Source organism: Centrocercus urophasianus, unplaced genomic scaffold (assembly GCF_019232065.1).
Source record: "Centrocercus urophasianus isolate 14NV4802_14NV808 unplaced genomic scaffold, USGS_Curo_1.0 seq_13, whole genome shotgun sequence".
Classification (NCBI taxonomy): Eukaryota; Metazoa; Chordata; class Aves; order Galliformes; family Phasianidae; genus Centrocercus; species Centrocercus urophasianus.
The window spans coordinates 27,180,349-27,200,525 of NW_024884475.1; the positions used below are offsets into that span (position 1 = coordinate 27,180,349).

Consider the following 20,177-nt stretch of genomic DNA (forward strand, 5'->3'; position numbering starts at 1 on the left):
GAACTGGGAAAACTCATTCCATTTTTTATTCTGCCACAGACTTTCTGAAGTTTTTCTCATTTGCAAGGTCTTTATATTATCCTATCCTATGCAGCGTGGTGGCTGCAGCATCACTTGTTGATGTACCAGTACAGGCGGAAATGGGATCCATATTAACAGTGATTACACTAAAGGAGCAGTGAATCTCATGCCATGTGTCAAGCAGTCTTTCTAATTGCCAAGTTGTTGTCTACTCTGGCTATGGGTTACTTTCAGTACTTATAGTGAAGTTGTTTTACCTGCATGGAATGACTAAATATGCCTTTGGGCTATGTAAAAAGAAGAGGAAGAAACAACCCTTTGACCGTACCCAGGATGGAAAAGATCTGGATCACAGTACCAGCTCACAGTTCTGTGAATGCAAACGAGATCTAAATATTGGATCTGGGAACTTCGAGGAGAAGATTATAAAAATCTCATTTATAACACGTGATAGGAACTTTTCCCTGTATTTCAGATGAGAATAGCTACATTTTCAAAAATATACCAGCACAGTCATCTGGATGATGGCTTCACCAGTTCTCAGTGCAGAAGGCCAGCTGTGTACATGAATAATCTGACCACACAGATCACAGGACGATTAAAATACATCAGTTGCTCAGAGTGGACAGTTACTTAAAGCTAATTCAGCTACTGCTAATGCTTTCACTCACAGCAGCTGCAGAACAGCCATATTTCCATGTGATACCTAATTTCTCTCCTTGATGAATATGTCAATAATGGCAATGTCAGCCTCTGATGCCAGGATGTTACCATGGATATTATCACACCATACTGCATTAAATACATGCTTGTCATGGTCTGGGGCAAAGCCTGTGGCAGTGGTGAACATTCACATCTAATAAGCAAGATTGTAACAATCACTTTAAAGTAAAACTCTGGAGAGAGAAAACTATTTTATACATAATCCAGGAGAAACACATAAAGAAAGGATTATACTAAATTCTCCAGAGTCTCGTGCTGCATTATTTCTGGAAGTTGAGAGTTATTTTAAATTCTAAGGAGTTTGGTATTTGTCATTTTTAAGGAGAACTATACTTAGAAAGCAGAGAAATAAAATAGTTTAGGAAAGACACTGCTTAGGAAAACAAACGTTTAGATTAAATGTGGGCTTAAAAGGGAACAAAGAGTAATAATAAATTATCTATGTTTATCTAAAGAGACAAGTATGTTCTACTAAAATAGAACCCATGTGGGCAGAAGACCAAAAACTGAGAACAGGGAACTGTGCAAATAAGAATAAGTCAAAATGCATGCCCAAGGAAGCATAAGAGTAGCAATCATACGGAGAAAGAATGTATTTTTTCATACATTAATGCTGAGTCACTGGCATACATTAGTGCTGAGGAATAAGCTGGCAAAAGCTAATTAAATGACTTGATGTCTGTAAGCTAGTAGCGCTGGGAGAAAAAATGTGTGTTTATCCTGCAGCTGGTGCTCAGGTAAGAAACCGCAACTGCTGAGCAGGAAGAAGCAAGGCAAGAGAAATGAGCAGATGCTGAGGTGAGAGATCCATTAAGTTTGTCCATATACTCCTAAATGGAAGGTCTTGTAAATAAAATGGCCTGCACTAAAAAGAACTGTTCAGTTCTTATTTATGTTCTTAAAAAATAAGAACAGAACCAGTAAAAGATGCTGCTCAAGGATGGAAATAATAAAATTAAAATTACTTTTAGTAGATGACAAATATCTGTATTACTCGAGGATTAGAAGAAATAATTTCTTACTAAAGCACTTTTTCTCTGAAGCAGTTATCAAGCATTTAAGAGTAGAAGTCACTAGAGAGTTTGTCCATTGTAATTGACAGGTACTGGGTTAGGAAGTGAATTTAGATGTTAATGTTAATGTTAGGATAATGTTAATATTCCTTTAAGACAAATTTAATGTGAAGAAGTAGTCATAGAGAAGAAACCTTCAACAAGGAAGCAGTGGAGAAGGCAAGAGGAATAGTGAAAATAACTGTGATTTTAGCAGTGGTTGTCACTGTGTCTGGAAGGGACCTCTGGAGATCATCTAGACCAGCCCCCTGCTAAACCAAGTTCCCTACAGTAGGTTGAACAAGAAAATTTCCAGGTGGGTTTTGAGCATCTCCATAGAAGGAGATTCCACAACTTCTCTGGGAACTTCTTCCAGGTCTCTGTCACTCATGAAGTAAAGATTTTTTTTCATATTCAGATGGAACTCCCTGTGCTCCATTTTATGCCACTGCCCCTTGTCCTGTTGCCTGGCTCCATCCACTTGATGTCCATTCATTAGATATTTATAAGCATTGATAAGATCTCCATTTAATCTCCTCTTCTCCAACAGGAAAAGTCCCAGGTCTCAGCCTTTCCTCACAAAGGAGATGCCCCAGGCCCCTGTTCATCTCTGTGGTCTTCCGCTAGACTCTCCCGTAGTTCCCTGTCTGTCTTGAATAAGGACATTATGGCAATAATAAGATACAGGATAGTAGAGGCTGCAGTAGATTTGAGATCTCCAGTGCAAAGTAACACAAACTTGTTTTTACCCCATTATCAAAGCGTCCATGTAACAGCACCTAAAGATTGTTTTTCCTTATATGTGAAGCATCACAGGAAATATTAGTTTCAGGTACAACTTCACTAAAGACAACAGAAGTTACCCACAGACAAAGAATTTGGTCCTCACTTTCTACATCTGGTCAGCCCAAGTTCTGTTTTCGTGTTCACACTTTACCTTTGCAATAAAGATGCCAGCATCCATAATGGCTTTGATATGCTTCAGCCAGCCAGAATTTTCAAGGCCCCACAGGAAGTCACTCATTGAAGGCGATTTCATTTCACAAACTGTAAAATAAGCTTCATCTTAAAAGCACAGTCAACATAGTCCTTTATGCTTTCAAAACTTTACTATTAAAATAGAAGTAAAGTATTTACTATTATTACTATACAGCTACGAAATCTGGTTTAGAGGCTAGTGGTAGCAATGTTAAAGGGAGGACGGTTGGACAAGATGATCTTGCAGGTCATTTCCAACCTTGTGATTCTATGATTCCATTACTTTCTCATACATTTGAGAAAGAGGGCTGTCTACAATTTCCCCACGTACATACACTTCAATTTAAAAGTTGTTGTTGGGAAGCCTATTGCAGTCAGTTTACCAAATACATCCTTCTGAGCAGCACATGTTTTCCAAGCTGTGTTGTGAGTGTAGTTCTCAAACTCTTTAGAGAAAGGGACTTCTTTTCAATACTGAGGGCATAGAATCAGATAATGCACACATTCCTGCTATTGGACAGGCAGACAACCACTGAATCATGCCCCAGTCTCCTATCCCATCCACATTTGCTGGTGAAGTTGAATTAAGAAAATGCTCTAAGAACAGTGCCACTAAATTCAGCCTTCGGCATCACCACCTACAGTGGTGCTACAGGTAAAGCAGTTCACTCAATGGCTCCTTGTCTCTCAATGAAGCCTTATTAAAATTCGACATGCAGCCAGGAAACACCACCTAAAGGCGAGGAAAAGTCATAACTCGACAAGGAAAACATTTTACTGAAAACTTTTCTAGCTCTGCACCATGTTTGAAGAAAATAAATCTCTCTTGGCTTTTACAACATTAAATATCTATCCAACAATATTCATTTGCATGATTTTTAATATTACAGAGTTTGCTACTTATTTCTTATTTCACAAGAAATAAAAAAGGCCACCGAAATCTATGATAGGTATTTGATTCCAGCAACAAACACCCAGCAATACTTGGTGTGATCTGTTCTCAGGAACAAGATATTAAATTAACCACATAAATATATTATACATTTATTTTGATCCATGTACAGTTATACTGTCACAAAGCAAAAGACATTAACTGATGAAACCTTTAAGGAATACAGTGAAACAATGCCTTTTTTAAACTGAGTCGATGTATTACCTGTGAATTAATAGTGTCTGACTAGATCTCCAAACATCTTTTAAAATGCTCATTTAACTTTCATCTGTGGCAAAAATTCCATTTCTTTCAATGTGACCAAAATTTCATTTTATAGGACAAGTTCAGAGTTTATATCACATCTGAGTGTATCCAACTGTCCTCACTCCTTTTAATTCAGATGCAAAATAGCCTAATGTGTCCATGTGAAATCTTGCAATCCTTGTACATAGGGTCTCTTCCAGATGGTGATTTTAAAAGTCATTTTTGAAAGGTATTTATAAAAATGCATACATAGCAACACTGAGAGCAAACAGCTTTTCTCATGATTAATGCTTCTGTGCAGATGGAAGCATGACCTATTAGTAGCTCAATTTTGACTGAAGCTGCTGTCTCTGTTTACAAAAGTCCAAGGTAAAGCTAAATAGTGCTTTGCTCATTCCCACTGCCAAATTGGAATCAATATTTACCTACCACTTCACTGAGCAAAGTTCAGACTGTCCTAAACTAAAGGCACACACCATATATTTCACATGATTTTGGCGACTGATCTGGACCTTAATACTGAGTCCAGATATGAATTCCTAAGGGAAAAAATGGAATTTTCATCCCAGTAGGGAAAAAAAGAATGGTACCGGCATGAAAAAAAGAAAAAAAAAAAAAGAAAAAAGAAAAAAAAAAAGAAGACTTGGAACCCTTTTTCAATCAGAACAACCAAACAAACCCACTTGATAGCAGAACCTGGGAGAAATAAGACCTCTTGCACCCATGCCATGGGAAAGAGCATTGGCTGGGCATAGGAAAATCAAGACCCTGTGGATAGAGGTCATCACAAATACCAGTCAACAGTCAGCACTTCAGTCTTTCCAGTGAGAAGTTCTTGTACCGTATTTCCTTCTAATACTAAGAATTATGCCCTGGAAGTTGTGCACAGGATCAAAACTAATGCAGGTGCCATCATGTACACCTCTATTTAAAGAATAAAATATTATATTATACAAAGCAGTATGAGGCAGCAGAGACAACATTAAAACAACTGCTTTCTGGAGGGAAATTTCAGCAGCTTGAAAAAGATTTTTCTTCCATATTAAAGCGAAATCCTAACTTTTTTGTGTATTCTAAAAAAAGATTCATTATCCAACCTATTTAATATTACATTTAATAATTTATATTTTAATTCACTAAAAATTTTTGCTAAGATTAACATATAGGAACAAAGTTATGTTAAAGTTAATAGAAATAAGTTTGTTAGAATTAAAGTTAAAATCACAAATGAAAAAAAAGAAAAACTGTCTGATGCCTTACATGAGAGAAGCCCTATTTATGCACTGAACTGCTGAATCATAAGATTCAGCAAAAGCCTGAAGTCTTGCAGTATTCACTTCTTTAATTTCTGATCTTATAGTCGGATCTCTAAATATGAGACTTCAGCACAACAAATACAAATCCAATAGAAAACAAAACAAAACAAAGATGCTTGCAGCAGATGCTAGGAAGTTCTGCCCCAAGCAACACTGTTTCATTTCATTTATTGGGAATTATGTTGTTACCTCTAAGTGTGGGCCAGGAACCCAGCTCATGAACTTCTGGTCTAAAATAATACACAGCTCTATCACGTGCAGCCAGGCCAGTTGTTTACTGCTTCAACCTTGCTGGTCTCAAGCTGAGCAAACAAAGGGATGGGTTTGTTCAGCCGACCTCTGTTCTAGCCAAACAAGGCTTTGCAGTTTGCTAAAAAACCTTCTATTTTCCATTCTGAGACCTTACACTTCAAGTAACTAAGCAAGAATACATCATGATGTATTAAACACATCTTAACCTAAAATCTTCTGTAACTCTGGGTACGCTCACATCTGTAATCCACAGAGCAATGTTCCAAAAACCTTTCTCCTTCATCTGAACAGCATAGTTACTGAACAGGGACCACAGAAGTCCACTCAGACTGACTTAGAAACATTTGTGATCAAAGAGGACAGGACAAAGTAAATTCCTGTGCCTGCTTTCTTTGTTATTCCCATGCGAGGGTAGAACTTGGCAGAGACACTACATCTGTCAAAAAGCAGTAATCACATCAGCACTTCTCTGGGGAGTGGGGAGTTCCTCTTGGGATGGCCCATCTCTACAGGAAATGAGGAGCAACAAGAGACTGTTCACATGCATCATCCTTTGCTTCTGGTTTTCAAAAATTGCTCTTATGTGGAAACACAACACATCTCTCCCTACGGCCTTCTTAGATTTAGAATTCATTGCACATGGATGATGGGATACAGTAATAAAGAATAAAGGGGTAGCAATAATAACAATAAAGGGGTATAGGTAGAGCACTGAGCCAAGGATAGCTAGATCATGCTGGCTGAGGAGCTGAACATTCAGAAACCTTCTGTTGATGATATACATGAAGTAAACACTGACACTATGTGGGCTGGAGTGATCATTATTTGCCTGTTAAAAAAAAAAAATCAACAAATTATCTGTGGGTCAAGGATGGCTTGTTTATCCTTATCCTTTTCCAAAAAGTCCTCTTAGCAGCAATGTAATTCAAATAATAAATGGCAATACAGATGTGCTGCTTTATACACTAGTTATTTATAAAGACATTATTCTTCATTTCCGTAGGATTATGAAGGTGCAGAATGGTTATACATATTGACTATTTCATAAATAGCCCTAATACGACACGCTCTATACAGAAAATGAATAAATCTCTGTTAAAATTTAAAGTAAAAAGACCAAAGGAAAAAAAAAAAAATGAAGTCATTATGCTTTGAGGCTGTTTTTTTTAAGTCTTTGTTAAAGACTTTTAAAAAGTCTTTTATGTTTTCCACCACCGTCGTAGCCAGATATAAGCAATTTTTTCATTGTACCATCAAACTGTAAACTACAAAGGAAGAAGTAGCAGCAGTAAGGTATTAAAGTCAAATTACACTTGTCATTAATGTAAGTTTTATCTAGATTCTACTCATGAAACAAGGAGTTCTTGCAATTAGGAAAATTCTCCTAAATGTAGTGATACCAGACGTCCATGAGCTAGCAGATAAAGTTTTCTTTTATTACTGATTTCAGAGAAATTCTAGTTTGTGTCTAATCTTTTTCTTGGGATTCAATAAAGAACAGTTATACCTTCAAGCATTTTCTGCAGGCTGTTTCTCATGACATGGATGTTCTCAATGCCTATGAATTGAAACTTGATGTTGGAGTAGTTGTCTTCATTTTCATATCCCTTCCCTGCTGCTCGGTTTGCCATTGCATTGAGCTGAAAAAAATTAGAGAAACTGGATGAAAACAAGTATAGAAAATATTCTTTTTAAAAGAAAGCTCATGGTCTACTGCAATAAATCAGTTATTTAAGTCAGGTTTAAATAGGAAGCATTTATCACAGTGTCAAAACAAGTACTCTGGCACTGGGAATCTGTTTACAGTATATTGCAGTATGCTGGGTCACTAAGACTCTGATGTCTATTTCAAACACATTGAGTGCTAACTCAAACACAAGAAGAAAAAAACAAAAAACCCACAGCTTACAAAAGGCTCTTCTGCAAGAGTGTAGAGTTTTTACTTTGTTTTTAAAAGGCTATTTTGAGGTCAGCATTAAGTTTACTAGCAGAATATATCCAGAAGGTGGCAGTGTCTAATCTGTCATGCTACAGTTCCACGGCATACGCAGTGGTGTTTCCCAGAACAGACCAGATCACCCAAAAGTTGATACAGGTTCCTTTTCTGAAGCCTAGATTAATTTAGAAAGACAAGTTTAATTTAGAGAGACAAGTTTTCTCAAGATTACAGCATCTTGGCTCCAGTTGAGAACACCACAAAAGACAAAATCACCACAAATATCTTCATCTGCAATGCAGCACTATCAAATATTTTGCTTATGCTTCAGAAAAACAAACAAACCAAAAAAAAATTGAAATGGAAGCTGGATTTTTAATAAATGATGTAGAGCCTCTGAACTTCACAATAAATGTCAAGGTACCAGGAGTAACTAAATTGTCAGCTTTACAAGGCCATCAAGTCTCTAAGCAAGAGTAAAAAATTCTGTTAAAAAAAATATCTAATTTAAAATTTAGTGAACCTTGTAAATCCATACTGAAAGGCACCAACAAAGCTTTTGGAGACACATGGGAGGTATCACTTAGATTAAAAAAAAAAAAAAAAAAGACTGGCCAATGTTCACAAAAAATCAAAAGGAAAGGTCTTGTGTATTGTCTACAGGCAAGTGAATAGGCAGATGACTCTTTTTCCAGTCTGTTTCCTAATATAGAGGGATGTAAAATGTGAAATCGGGTTTACTCTCATTTCTTTCATCTTACCATTTTCTGATCCATTTCCTTGAATAGAACAGTAGAACTTAGCAATAGGAATAGTTACCTTTGTGGAGGAACAGTAGGAATTGAAACACAGAATGAACATAAACATAACACAGAAGAAACTATAAAAATAGGAAACTAGTAAAAATAATAATAATAAAAAAAAAGACAGCATTTTCCATTTACTTAACTCTTGTGTAAAATTTCTTTTAGCTTGTAGCTTCCAGTAAAGGAAAAATAGAAGGAAAAAATAACCATAAAATTCTAGTCCACCAGCTGGTTGTTTGCTGATCTTTTTGACTGTCAACTAACAATTTTAAAAAACAAACACAAATAAATACTGCTTGTGAACAGCCATTTAAGGAGAGAATCCTCAGTGTGACTTGCTAGAAAGATTACAATTATCTGTTGACTCCCAGTCTTTCTGTTTTGAAGCAGTCACCATTGCTCTAATATAAGCAGCATGAAATCTCTCTCCTGACAAAAGCATATAGCTTCAGGAGGAAAGATCTGTAAGCATGAATAAGACACCATGAAATCCAGAAGCTCTAACTGAAACACGCCTAGTGCTTAACTGACCTAATCCTTAGCAGTGCACATGCTATAAACTGTCTCTCCTCCAGCAGAGCAATTGTATCACACAAATCGTTCATCAGAACAAATCTGAAATAGACTTTTTAAAAGTAAATAAATATAAGGTCAAATTTGCAAGGCTTTCAGGTACTCATTTTAAATATTGTCAGTTGCCAAACTTTGCAGCTGCCACAATATTTACTAACAATTTTTCCCCATCACCTATCCAAATTCCATCTGTTGCGTGTAAAGCAGTTGTTATTCTCTAAGTTGTGCCTGTCCCTGCTTAATTTCTGTGAATATGAAAATATAACCTCTAAAGGGAACAGAATTCACTTGTCAGATTTCCTGGCATCTTCTTTAGCGTGGAGGGTAATAAAATTCTAAGAAGATTAATAGAACTAATTTGTTTCACTTGTAAGTTTAAATTAACTTCTTCTGTAAACACACGGAAGAAGAAAATGAAGATGGTATCCAAAGTAAAATCTCTGTGCTAGTCATCCTGGTCTAGTTAAATGAATATCATTAATAGCCAAGTCACAAAGTATTTCTTAATAAATCCCATCAGTGAGTGACCTACTTAATGAGAGAGGAGTACCAAAGCCGGAGAATCAGAGAATGTCTTGGGTTGGAAGGGACCTCAAGGATCATCAGGCTCCAACCCCCATACCACAGGCAGGGCCACCAATCTCTCCATTTAACACTAGACCAGGCTGCTCTGGGCCCCATCCAACCTGGCCTTGAACACCTCCAGGGATGGGACATCCACCACCTCTCCAGGCAGCCTGTTCCAGCACCGTAGCACTCCCTGTGTAAAAAACTTTCCCCACAATATCCAATCTAAATCTCCCCTCCCTCAACTTAAAACCATTTCCCCTTGTCCTGCTGTTATCTAACCTTGTAAAAAGTTGACTCTCCTTCTGTTTGTAGGCTCCCTCCTTCAGGTACTGGAAGGCTGCAATGAGGTCACCCCACAGCCTTCTCTTCTCCAGGCTGAACAAGCCTAGCTCCCTCAGCCTGTCTTCTCAGGAGAGTGCACCAGCCCTTTGATAATCTTTGTGGCCCTCCTCTGAACTCTTTCCAACAGCTCCCTGGTCTTTCTTGTATTGGGGGTTCCAGACCTGGATGCGATATTCCAGATGGGGCCTCACAAGGGCAGAGAAGAGAGGGACCATCACCTCTCTGTCCCTGCTGGCCACCCCTCTTCTGATGGAGCCCAGGATACCACTTGCTTCCCAAGTTGCAAGAGCACGCTCCTGGCTCATATTAAGTTTTTCGTCCACGAGGACCCCCAGGTCCTTCTCTTCAGGGCTATTCTCAGGATTTCTCCTGCCAATCTGTATGTATGCCTGAGATTTCGCCCTGGAATCAATATTGTGTTGTTCTACGTGCGATAATGGTTACAACTGCTAAGCATGCATTATTTAGGTATCCAGGTCTGCATTTCCTATCCAAACCTGCTCTGAACACAGTGGTACTAATCCTTCTCTAGTGCTCACAACAACTGCAATTGCTGCAGAACTACCAGTAAGAAGGTATCGCTCTCATCTTCCCAATTAAAAAAAAAAAAAAAAAAAAAAAAAAAAATTAGTATCTGCAGGTCAAACTGTCTTCCAAATTACAAAGTGAAATGAGATACCCCTGACTTTGTTTCCTTCCCCCATCTATAGCTCATCTCGTATCTACTAGTGATTAGACAGAGAAGTCCTCTTTCACACACTTTGTTAGGTTCAGCAGGGAAGAGCGCGTACTCCTGCTCCCACCTCCAGCCACCGAATCTTTCCTGGTCCTCATCACCCAGAGCTGTTTGCCAAAGTTGTGTACAAGCTGTATTACCTTCCAAACTCTTCTTGATCATTATTGTGTTTCCATGTTTCTGCATAGCATAATTCCTCTAAAGTTTTAGTCTTAGCCAAATATTTTAGTCAATTACAGACTGAGATAACTCAATAACATATTTCAGATTATCTTCCTAAAATACAAAACTGTTATTATAAACACAATATTCTAACAGGAGTTATATTTCACTAGCCTCATTATTGACACTGTTAACTCTTGTGTGTGTGAAAATAGCCTTTTATCAAATAATCTAACAGTTACTGCTCCAAGTTATTATTTCTTTTTCTGTATCTTAACATTTTGATAAGAACTAAAAAAAGAGAAAGACACAGCATAAACAATAGAACTCTGAGAGAAAAACAGAAGCAAGATTTCTAGTTAAAACATGCCTGATAAATCCTGATTTAACATGTGGAGTTACACAGGTGCAACTGTGCCAGCCATTTGTGCTATGAATCTTCTCAAGCACATCCAGCTCAAATTCAGTCTTGCTATAGGCAAGAAAGGTAATACACTTACTTTAGGCCGAGTGTCAACAACGTATATAAAATCACTTCCTGGGTTTGCTTTTCTGATGGCCTGAAGCATCTGTTCATCTTCAAGGCATCTTGCACTAAAGCCAGATAAAGGCTGGCTGCTCCTACATATCGAGGCCTGCAGAAAAACAAACAAGAAGTCAGTAAACTTATTAAGCTGAAATCAATTAGCAATCCAAAACATTTACTGAAGAAGCTCATTAGATGTTTACCATAGAATTATAGTTACGTGGGAATGGTAAAAAGAATTACACTCTTTTTAGAAAGTCAAGAAAATATTAAGGCAATAAAGCCCCACTGCCTAGGTCTTGAATAAAAGTTTTAGAGCTATTTCAAATATATTATTTCCCTCATGTGGATTATCTCCTAAAGACAATCTGTAGAGAATAACGAGTATAGCAATGCTATCACAAGAACACTGACATAACAACTTAAGAAATGGATCCTTCTGCACTGTCACTCACACTTCAGTTATGATACTAATTACATCCAGCTTACACCAATACACTCTTTACTGAGCACTTCGAGATACAAGTCCAGGAAACAAAAATGTGTACATACTGTGCAGCCAGATCACTGATGTACTGTATTTTTAGCACTGCCTCTGGAGAAAGACTTCACTGCACAGGAAGTGAGTCAGGCAGCCTGAGTGTTGGAGCAAATTTATTAATCAGTGCTATTGAAAAAGTCAAGAAAGATTCTCCCCAGACACATCAGAATCAGGCCTCCAGATGAAACCTGGAAAGAAGGAACTGAACTTGGAGCAAGGAGATCATATTTCCCAGTTTCTGCTAGCCTGTGAGCAGCCAGAGCCACATGGGCACAGGGCTGATGTAGGCACTTTCTATGCACTGAACATGAGTACGAAGAGAATCTGCATGCTGAAGGTCATAACCTTTGCAGGCTGCCCAACAGATTATTTATTACTGTGAGAAGGAACATGCTCACTTTCAGCCAAGCTTTTAACTATCAGTACTTAGTAAATGGGATCTTTAATATATGAAACTGTGGGAGCTTGCTTAGATGTCAGTAATAGATTCTGCCATCAAATTATTAGTTATCTACTGCTGATCAGTGCATATCCCAGTGATTTAATACATGCTAATACCTTCTTTAATGATGAAATTTGTACATATGGCTATTCACAACCTCTCATTTTAATTGAAAAAAGATTTCTCTATCAGTCATGAGGTATCATACTTGAGGTAGATACACTCCTTAAGATTAAGACTAAAATTAGAGTTGCAGACTGAGGTTAAGGTTCAGGAAACTTGGGGCTAGAGCTCATTACATTACAGCACTGCCTGTGCTCAACAAACTAAGATATGTGCTGGCACCAGAAGGAGAGAATGGCTTGTCTGTCAGGTTAAACTCACATATAGCCCAAGCTCATGAAACAGCTGCACTGCCAATAGTGCAGAACCAGGAAGATAAATTGGCCTAATGATCCATTAGATATCTCAGAAATCATTACAAATGATCTCCATGAAGAACTTAACCCAAGCCAATTGTTCATGAAGAGCACATACCTCTAAAAAATTTCTTAGGGTGTATTTAAGAGTACGGCAAAAGATCAGGTTGCTTTCAACTGCCCTGGCTAAAAAGATACTTTCAGACTTTGATCTCAGCATAACCACAAAGATCCTGTGAGACACAGAGTAGTGTCACAACATCATTTGAATCTGTGAATAACCGAAATGTTATGTGACCTTTCCAGATATGCAAGACGGAATGAGTGGCACCCATCCCGCTTCCCAACCTGCTGTTACTGGAGTTATTCAATGTCTACCATCACAAAACTTACCCTAATCTTGCCCATTCTTCTATTACCTGGAAACTTATGCCAACATCCAAACTCACATGGAGGTACTCCAACATTCCTTACCTTTTAAGATCAAGGAATGAATACAATATTTCAGACCCTAGTGGCCTGAATATGAATCCTAATCTTAACCTAAACTCAGCCACAAATGGAGAAACAATCTAGGCTGAAACTGTAGAACTCACCCAAGCTGGACCACTATACGCCAGAACTTAGTTGATCCCTTAGACTTCTTTCACTAATACCTGGAAACGTCCAAGTTTTGAATGCTGGGTATCTGTATTTGGACTTAGGTGATTATGCAAAGTGATTAATTTTGAAAATTTTGTTCTTAATTAAATATAAAAGGCAATATACTATTTATGTGTAGACTGTATTAATTATTTAAATCTTCATGTCCTCCTATTTTGTAATCAAATTCTTAGATCTTTGCTGAAGAAGAACTCAGCTGAAATAGTCAGCAGGAATCAAAAATACGTTTCATCCCACCCTTCTGAAGCTTAAACTTAGGACAGGTATCACCATAAAGAAAAGACTACCCAAACCACCTTCTAAATTTCTTTTTCAAAGCAAACACTGACTTCTCACAGAAGCTTATTAGAAAAATTACAAAAGCCAGGTTAAACTTTGCACATTGGAAACTACAAACTCACACTTACATTATTATCCTTGCAGTAGTAGGAAAGAGCTGGAAAACGCCTTCGGCTCCGAAATTTAGAGCTCCCCACTATGATGTGTGCAGTTGCAGACTTTGGTACATACACTTCTGTAGGATAGGAGTCACAGACCTGTGAAAGGAAACTCCAGTTACTTAGTCTACTAAATACAACTAATGTTAGCCAGCTCTACTCTACTGAAAAAAAAAAAAATAGAGAGGAATTTTAATCTCAGAGAATATTTCATTGCACAACAACTGTACATATCACCTGCTGTATAGGAACTGTTGATCACAGCCTGTACCTCTGATTGACCACCTGAGCAAGCAATGAGTCAGCCACAGGAGCATAGGTGAAGGCAATTCACTTGTGCTACCAGAAGGGGTGGAGCCTGGTTCCACCTCTCCTAGATCCCATTTAAGTGCTGACTGCACTTAATGACTTCCACTGAGGAAGGATCTCCTTCTAGAGTTTACTGTAAGCCTATGATATTGGTAAGCATTTCCATTTATTTTGGTTATTTTTCTATCACAATATTCTTATTAAGCCTAACCTCTGTACACCTGCATTTCTCAAAACAATCTTTTAAAGTTGGAAAGTGTTGATTATACTTTGCAAGCAGCAAAATTGAAGCAGAAAGGTTGAAGGGCTGTATTTCCAGGTATTAATTCATGTCTTACTGAGACTATACATTCAGATCAGAAAGAATCTTTAATATATACAGCATGGTTGTATTTACAACTGCTGCTTTCTCCCGAGCAGAACTTGGATATGAGAAAGGAAAGGGGTGAAGTTCTTAAACATGAGAGAGGACTACAGAGCCAAAATTTCCAGTGAATATAGAGTATGAAACATAAAAAAAAATAAAAAAAAAAATAAAAAAAAAAATAGGCTTTTGAGAAAATGAATCCATTTCTATGAAATGACAATACTTCAAAAACAAGTAGCCCAGCCAATTCCTCCCTTCTGACAGGAACCCAATGATCAGATTTAAATAAAAAAAAAAAAAAAAAAAAAACCCACTGGCAGGAGATGCAAAAATAGAGGCTTACGTTTAAAGATGCTGCTGTGGTGAATTGGTTTCTATTTGTGATGTCACTTCTCCTACACTTTATCATGGGAGAGGTTAAATATTTTTTTCTGCTTATATTTAAAAAAAAAAAAAAAAGGAAATCCTGACAGTGCACTCAACCTTCTTGAGAGCTTCACAGGCCTCGCTTAATATAAAGACACTAAAAGCAATAGAGTAAATTGAGTGCATGGGCCAACTTCTTTCAAAACATATTTTGGTTATTATTTCTCACAATTAACATTTGATCAATTGTACAGTACTAGGCAGGACAGACTGAACTGGGAAGAGATAAAGCCTGTCAGTTGACTATAGAAAGCACTTAACAGTTAAACATAGAGGCTTCAAAGGATTGTGAGGGTAGCCACTGACAAAAAAGCATGGTTAAATTCACTATTTCAAGGTGCTGGGGTTTTTTTTGTTAATGTCTGTGCAGTAATCTTAACCCTATGTATCAGAAAAAAGCTCACTTAGACACTTAGGTATGAAATGCTAACAATATTACTAATAGCCAAATACTAACATTTAAAACTTACTGTGGACAAGTTACACATACATTAAATGAAGATGCATCCTTTTTCCTGCTATTTGTATGCATTTTAATGTGGAAAATGGGGAAGAGCTGTACCGTACTACACATGTGTACAGCACTGAGTATACAAGAGTTTTGCATCTGAGCACTAAGAAACTCACAGCCAGACTGCTGATCCACTCTAAGGGTCCCATGACATTAAAAAAATAACTCACTCCATAGTCTCTGTTTACATCACTAATCTGCCAGTAGCTGTTTGGAATGCCCATCCGGTTATATTCTTCATTGAGGTCCACAAGCTTCCAGCCTTTCTCTCGTTCTTCTTTATCTAATTTTGGATTGAATGAGAAGCAATACAACTCTTCATATTTCACTGAAACAAACAGCAAAACAATAAGGTATCTCAGATTTCTGATCAAGAAGACACATCCAAAAACAAAATCTGACACTGCCCCTAATGTGGTTTCCCTTAAAACTAACATGAATTGCTTCTTGAAATCTCATATCCTGTCTTGAAGCTATTGTCAAACATACTTTGAAAGTACTGTGCTTTTTTTTGTTATTGTTTGAATAAATATATGTGCTGTATTAATATTCAAAGTAGTCTGTTTTCCTGGACATCTTATCTACCTATGCACCACAATCTTGCAAAACTAACAAGCTCAAAAGTTTTTGTGCTGAAATAGAAGTTTCCAACAGGTTCAATGAAATTTTAATTCTATGGACTGCAAAACTCTGTTCTTCCTTTATTAGCAAAGGCATTTGAGATACAGCTGTTGTAATAAGCATAAAAATAGCATGTGTTAAATCAATCATTTCATCACGACCATAAAACCACTTAAGTAGCTATGCCACCTGTCACCTTCAGTCCAGAACTATATGGTAAAATTTGCTAGTACTGAAGTTCTTAACTTTTCATTTTCAGGATACCTGTATTTATACTAATGAGTGATTTAATTATGGTGGCAAATGGCAGCCAGATACCACTGCCACTAAACGCCACCTGTCAGCAAAGTTCTTACTGCTGCTGAAGATATTGTGACAAGGGTATGTTTTACTCTGTTCCTTTAAGCTTCCTCAAAACTAGGATAATTTACCTCGTTGTTTCTGAGTTTCTCTGATTATTTAATCCTGCATAGCATAACAAGTCACATCAGCTGCAGTTGCATATTACTACTACTACTCTAATTATAGATGTCACTGTGTAAGTTCAGTTGCAGTGCTGGCTGACTGCTATTTTCCCACTCTACACAGTAGATAAAACTGGTGTTCTCCCAGCAAGATAAAAAATTAAAGCCACTTATTTCAGTTTCATACTGACTGTGGCAAATATTTCTTTAGCTATCACTTTAAACAGGTAAGGCTGTTGGTTCCTAGAAGAGCAACTATGTCACAGAGGATCAAATATTGGATTTCACTGAAAAGAGGAAAGGTTTCAAAGGGACCCTGATCAAATTTAAGAAATTCAAACAGAACACATTCTAAATCTAGATAACAGTAGGCTAAAATACAGGCAGTCCAGTGGACTAGATCAAGTACTTGCTGCAATACATTTCATTGTTTTTTTTTGTTTGTTTGTTTGTTTGTTTTTTAACAAGTTTATGCACAGCACAGAAGGGAGAATTCAGATCTTGATGTGGCCACTAAAGATATCATAAAACTTCACAGAAGGAATATGAAATTTCACTAGATTTAGAGACTTGTCAGTATTTTCCTAAATTCACACTTACACAAGGCAGCAGTTACTAATAAAATAGCATTATGATATATTTTACAGTCAGTGATCCCCTAGACTATCACTTTAAATAAAAGTTTGTGTCAAACATTATGGAATAAACCATTTATTAGAGCATGCATTCTCTACTGCTCCAGCGTGCTCTGTGCTCAGAGACCTTCTCCATAATGCATCCGTAATGAAGTCTTCTCTCTTAAACCAAAAAGAAGAAAGATGCACAGCTACACTTCACCCATTACAATATCCTTCAAGAGGAGGATTCACTTTTGTGTCATGTTTCTTTCCCATACCTGGCCGTGCCAGACGTATTAGAGAGATATAGACATCGTGGCAGTCTCGCTCCTGAGGGATGACCAGCTGGATAACCTGGAAGTTCTTGCAGCGGATCAGCAATGGGCAACCTGTGGCAGTTGTGGCCTGCTTCTCAATAGAGGAAATTTGGCTGTGGAGAACCTGGAAGGGAATTGAAAACGGTTATGTTAAGTGATTCAAGTCTGCAGGGAGAAAAACAGTTGCTTGCAAAGATCTGCCAGGACACAGGAGCTTCCACTGCTGTTTCAGAAAATCCTCACACATGTCTTCTTGCAGTTTTGTTCTTATCTCCAGCATCAGGCTCCAGAAATGCCAGATACATGACCTACAGACAACGAAGCACCTCTGGAATGTTTCAGCTGCTCAGACATTAGCCTAGTCATGCTGTCCAAAGCCTTCTGTTTGATTTTTTTTTTTTTTAATGTATGCTAACAGTCATCAGAAAAAAGAGCTCTTTTGTCTATCTGTACAGTGAAAAGATGAACCAGCATCAGTTATAAAAAAATAACTAAAGTCTCTTGGCTAAAGAGTTGGTCCAGCTAACTGACAGAATGGAAGCACAAGGAGGGAGACAAGCTGACTAAGCCCAAGCAGTAATTCACTCTCTAAACAGCTGAACTTGACAGCATTCCTTGAAGAATCACAGCCAGTATTCATACAGTAAATACCTTTGCGGTACCAGTACCCTGTGTTACAATATCCGGAACCCACAGAAATTTTTTTTAAAAATCATCAAGCTGCAAATGTTTTTATTAAGCATTTCAGATACTATCCAGTAATAGAAGCATCTGTATAAACTCATCTACAGCATTTAATCTACTTGGCAAGTTATTTTCAAGTTACCATCAGTAAATTGCCAAGCACTTACAGCTAACCAAAAAAATAAAAGTCATACCCAAGTTTCTTTACGAGTTTCAGAACCATTTTCCACAAATATGACATGAGTAGCTGTTAAGTACAGGGTTCCCACTGCAGCTTTTCTTGAAGATAAGCGATCAAGTAATCGCACATTTTCCACCTAAATAAAGAGAACACAGATGAAAGAAAAAAAAAAAAAGGCTATGGCATAGCATACTGCAGTGACATATCAACAATCATATTTTGTTCATTACAAACACTGTGTTGTCATGCTAAGATAGATGTCTACCAGCTAAACAGCACACAAATATATACGAGAGTGATCTACTTTCATAAGCAATAGAAGTTAGGATTCATGGGACAGTTCAGGTTGGAACTCAGGAAGTCTTGAGTCCAATTTCCTGGTCCAAGCATGTTTGGTGCTGAGGTTAGATCAGGTTGCCCAGGACTTCACCCAGTTGGGTCTTGAAATCTTCACAGATATAGTCTGCCCAACCCATCTGGGTGATCTGCTTCGTTGCCAAACTGTTCTTACAGTGAAATTAATAGAAAAGCATGCTACAAGAATCCACTCAGTGAAGGCCACTAAGATGATCAGGGGTCTGGAGCACTTCTCTGATGAGAAAAGGTTGAAGGAACTGGGATTGTCTGGCTTAGAGAAGAGAAGGCTCTGGGGAGACCTCCAATATTTGAAAGGAGCATATGAACAGGAGGAGGAATGGCTGTTTACAAGGGTGGATAATGATAAGACAAGGGGGAATGGTTTTAAACTGAGACAGGGGAGGTTTAAGTTGGATATTAGGAAGAAGTTCTTGCAGAGGGTGGTGATGCACTGGAACAGGCTGCACAAGGAGGTTATGGATGCCCCATCCCTGGAAGCATTCAAGGCCAGGCTGGATGTGGCTCTGGGCAGCCTGGCCTGGTGGTTGGTGACTCTACATATAGCAAGGGGGTTGAAACTAGATCATCATTATTGCCCTTTTCAACCCAGGCCATTCTATGATGAATCCTTTAGTGCTATGTGTAGCAGTTATATTTTTTAGCTCTGGGGTCGTGCCTACAACACTTTTCTAAGGAAATTATTTTTACATCTTGTTCAGATATATAACCTCCTCTTGAGCCAATCTTCCTTGATCCTTCCCACTAATATCAGCTGGAGGGTGGCAGACACAAGGGCATAGATGCACATCCTGGATTTTAGACTGTACTATACATATGCCACATAGAAGGTGAGAGAATAAACTGAAATTCTGGGAAAGTGACACAAGGGAAGTAAATTGAAAGTGAGTGTCATAGGTAGTTTCTTGTTTTTATTGCTATAGGAGCGATCCAGCTAACTCCCCCTCCCAGAAATTCCAGTGAATGCTCAAATCGTTGCTGGTTTATAAGAGAATACAGAATGGTCAAAAATAAATCAGACACTGAGTATCTCAAAATTAACAGTCAAGCTTGAACCAAATAATGTTGGAAGGCTGCCTCACTACTGAAAAAAATAAAAATAAACATACTATCTCACACTTAATATGAGAAAGCATAGCTAAAACCATCTGAATCAGAATGGTGTGTGTGTGAGAGCATGAAAAGATGATTTTCCCATAAGATATTCCCAGGGCCATATGAAATGACTATCAGAAAAGTATTTATGTATGAGAAAATTTGATTACATTAAGTGATTTAACTCCAAATCTAACTTAACATTCATTTTTCTCCCTCTTGTGGTACCTCTGTATCCAAACAGATGTTAGTAAAAGAGTTCAAAGAACTTCCCACTTGGTAAACCTTACCACAGCGCTGTAATAGCATGGTAGGACCTGGCATCCACTCAAGCCTTTCCATAATTATCAGTGACACAAAGAAAGCTAAAGAAAAAAAAAAAAAAAAAGAAAAAAAGAAAGAAAAAGAATGGGGAAAAGTAAGAGGTGGAAATGCTTGAGCATATTTCTTCAGTGGGCTTCACTCAGGCTTGCAGACAAGTCTCCAGTGATAGTTCATAAAATGTTCCAGAGTTTGT

General features: G+C 37.8%; 1 protein-coding gene across 1 annotated transcript in view; it reads right to left on the reverse strand.

Moving 5' to 3' along the window:
- MTMR7 (myotubularin related protein 7) overlaps positions 1-20,177 on the reverse strand; it is a 61,807-nt gene that overhangs the window by 7,668 nt on the left and 33,962 nt on the right. The window contains exons 2-8 of the mRNA XM_042811640.1: positions 18,204-18,326; positions 17,287-17,449; positions 15,477-15,634; positions 13,664-13,792; positions 11,166-11,300; positions 7,048-7,180; positions 2,734-2,843 (exon numbers count right to left, since the gene is read on the reverse strand). Of these exons, the coding sequence (XP_042667574.1) occupies positions 2,734-2,843; positions 7,048-7,180; positions 11,166-11,300; positions 13,664-13,792; positions 15,477-15,530 (561 nt within the window). The 5' untranslated portion in view covers positions 15,531-15,634; positions 17,287-17,449; positions 18,204-18,326. The remainder of the gene's footprint in view (positions 1-2,733; positions 2,844-7,047; positions 7,181-11,165; positions 11,301-13,663; positions 13,793-15,476; positions 15,635-17,286; positions 17,450-18,203; positions 18,327-20,177) is intronic.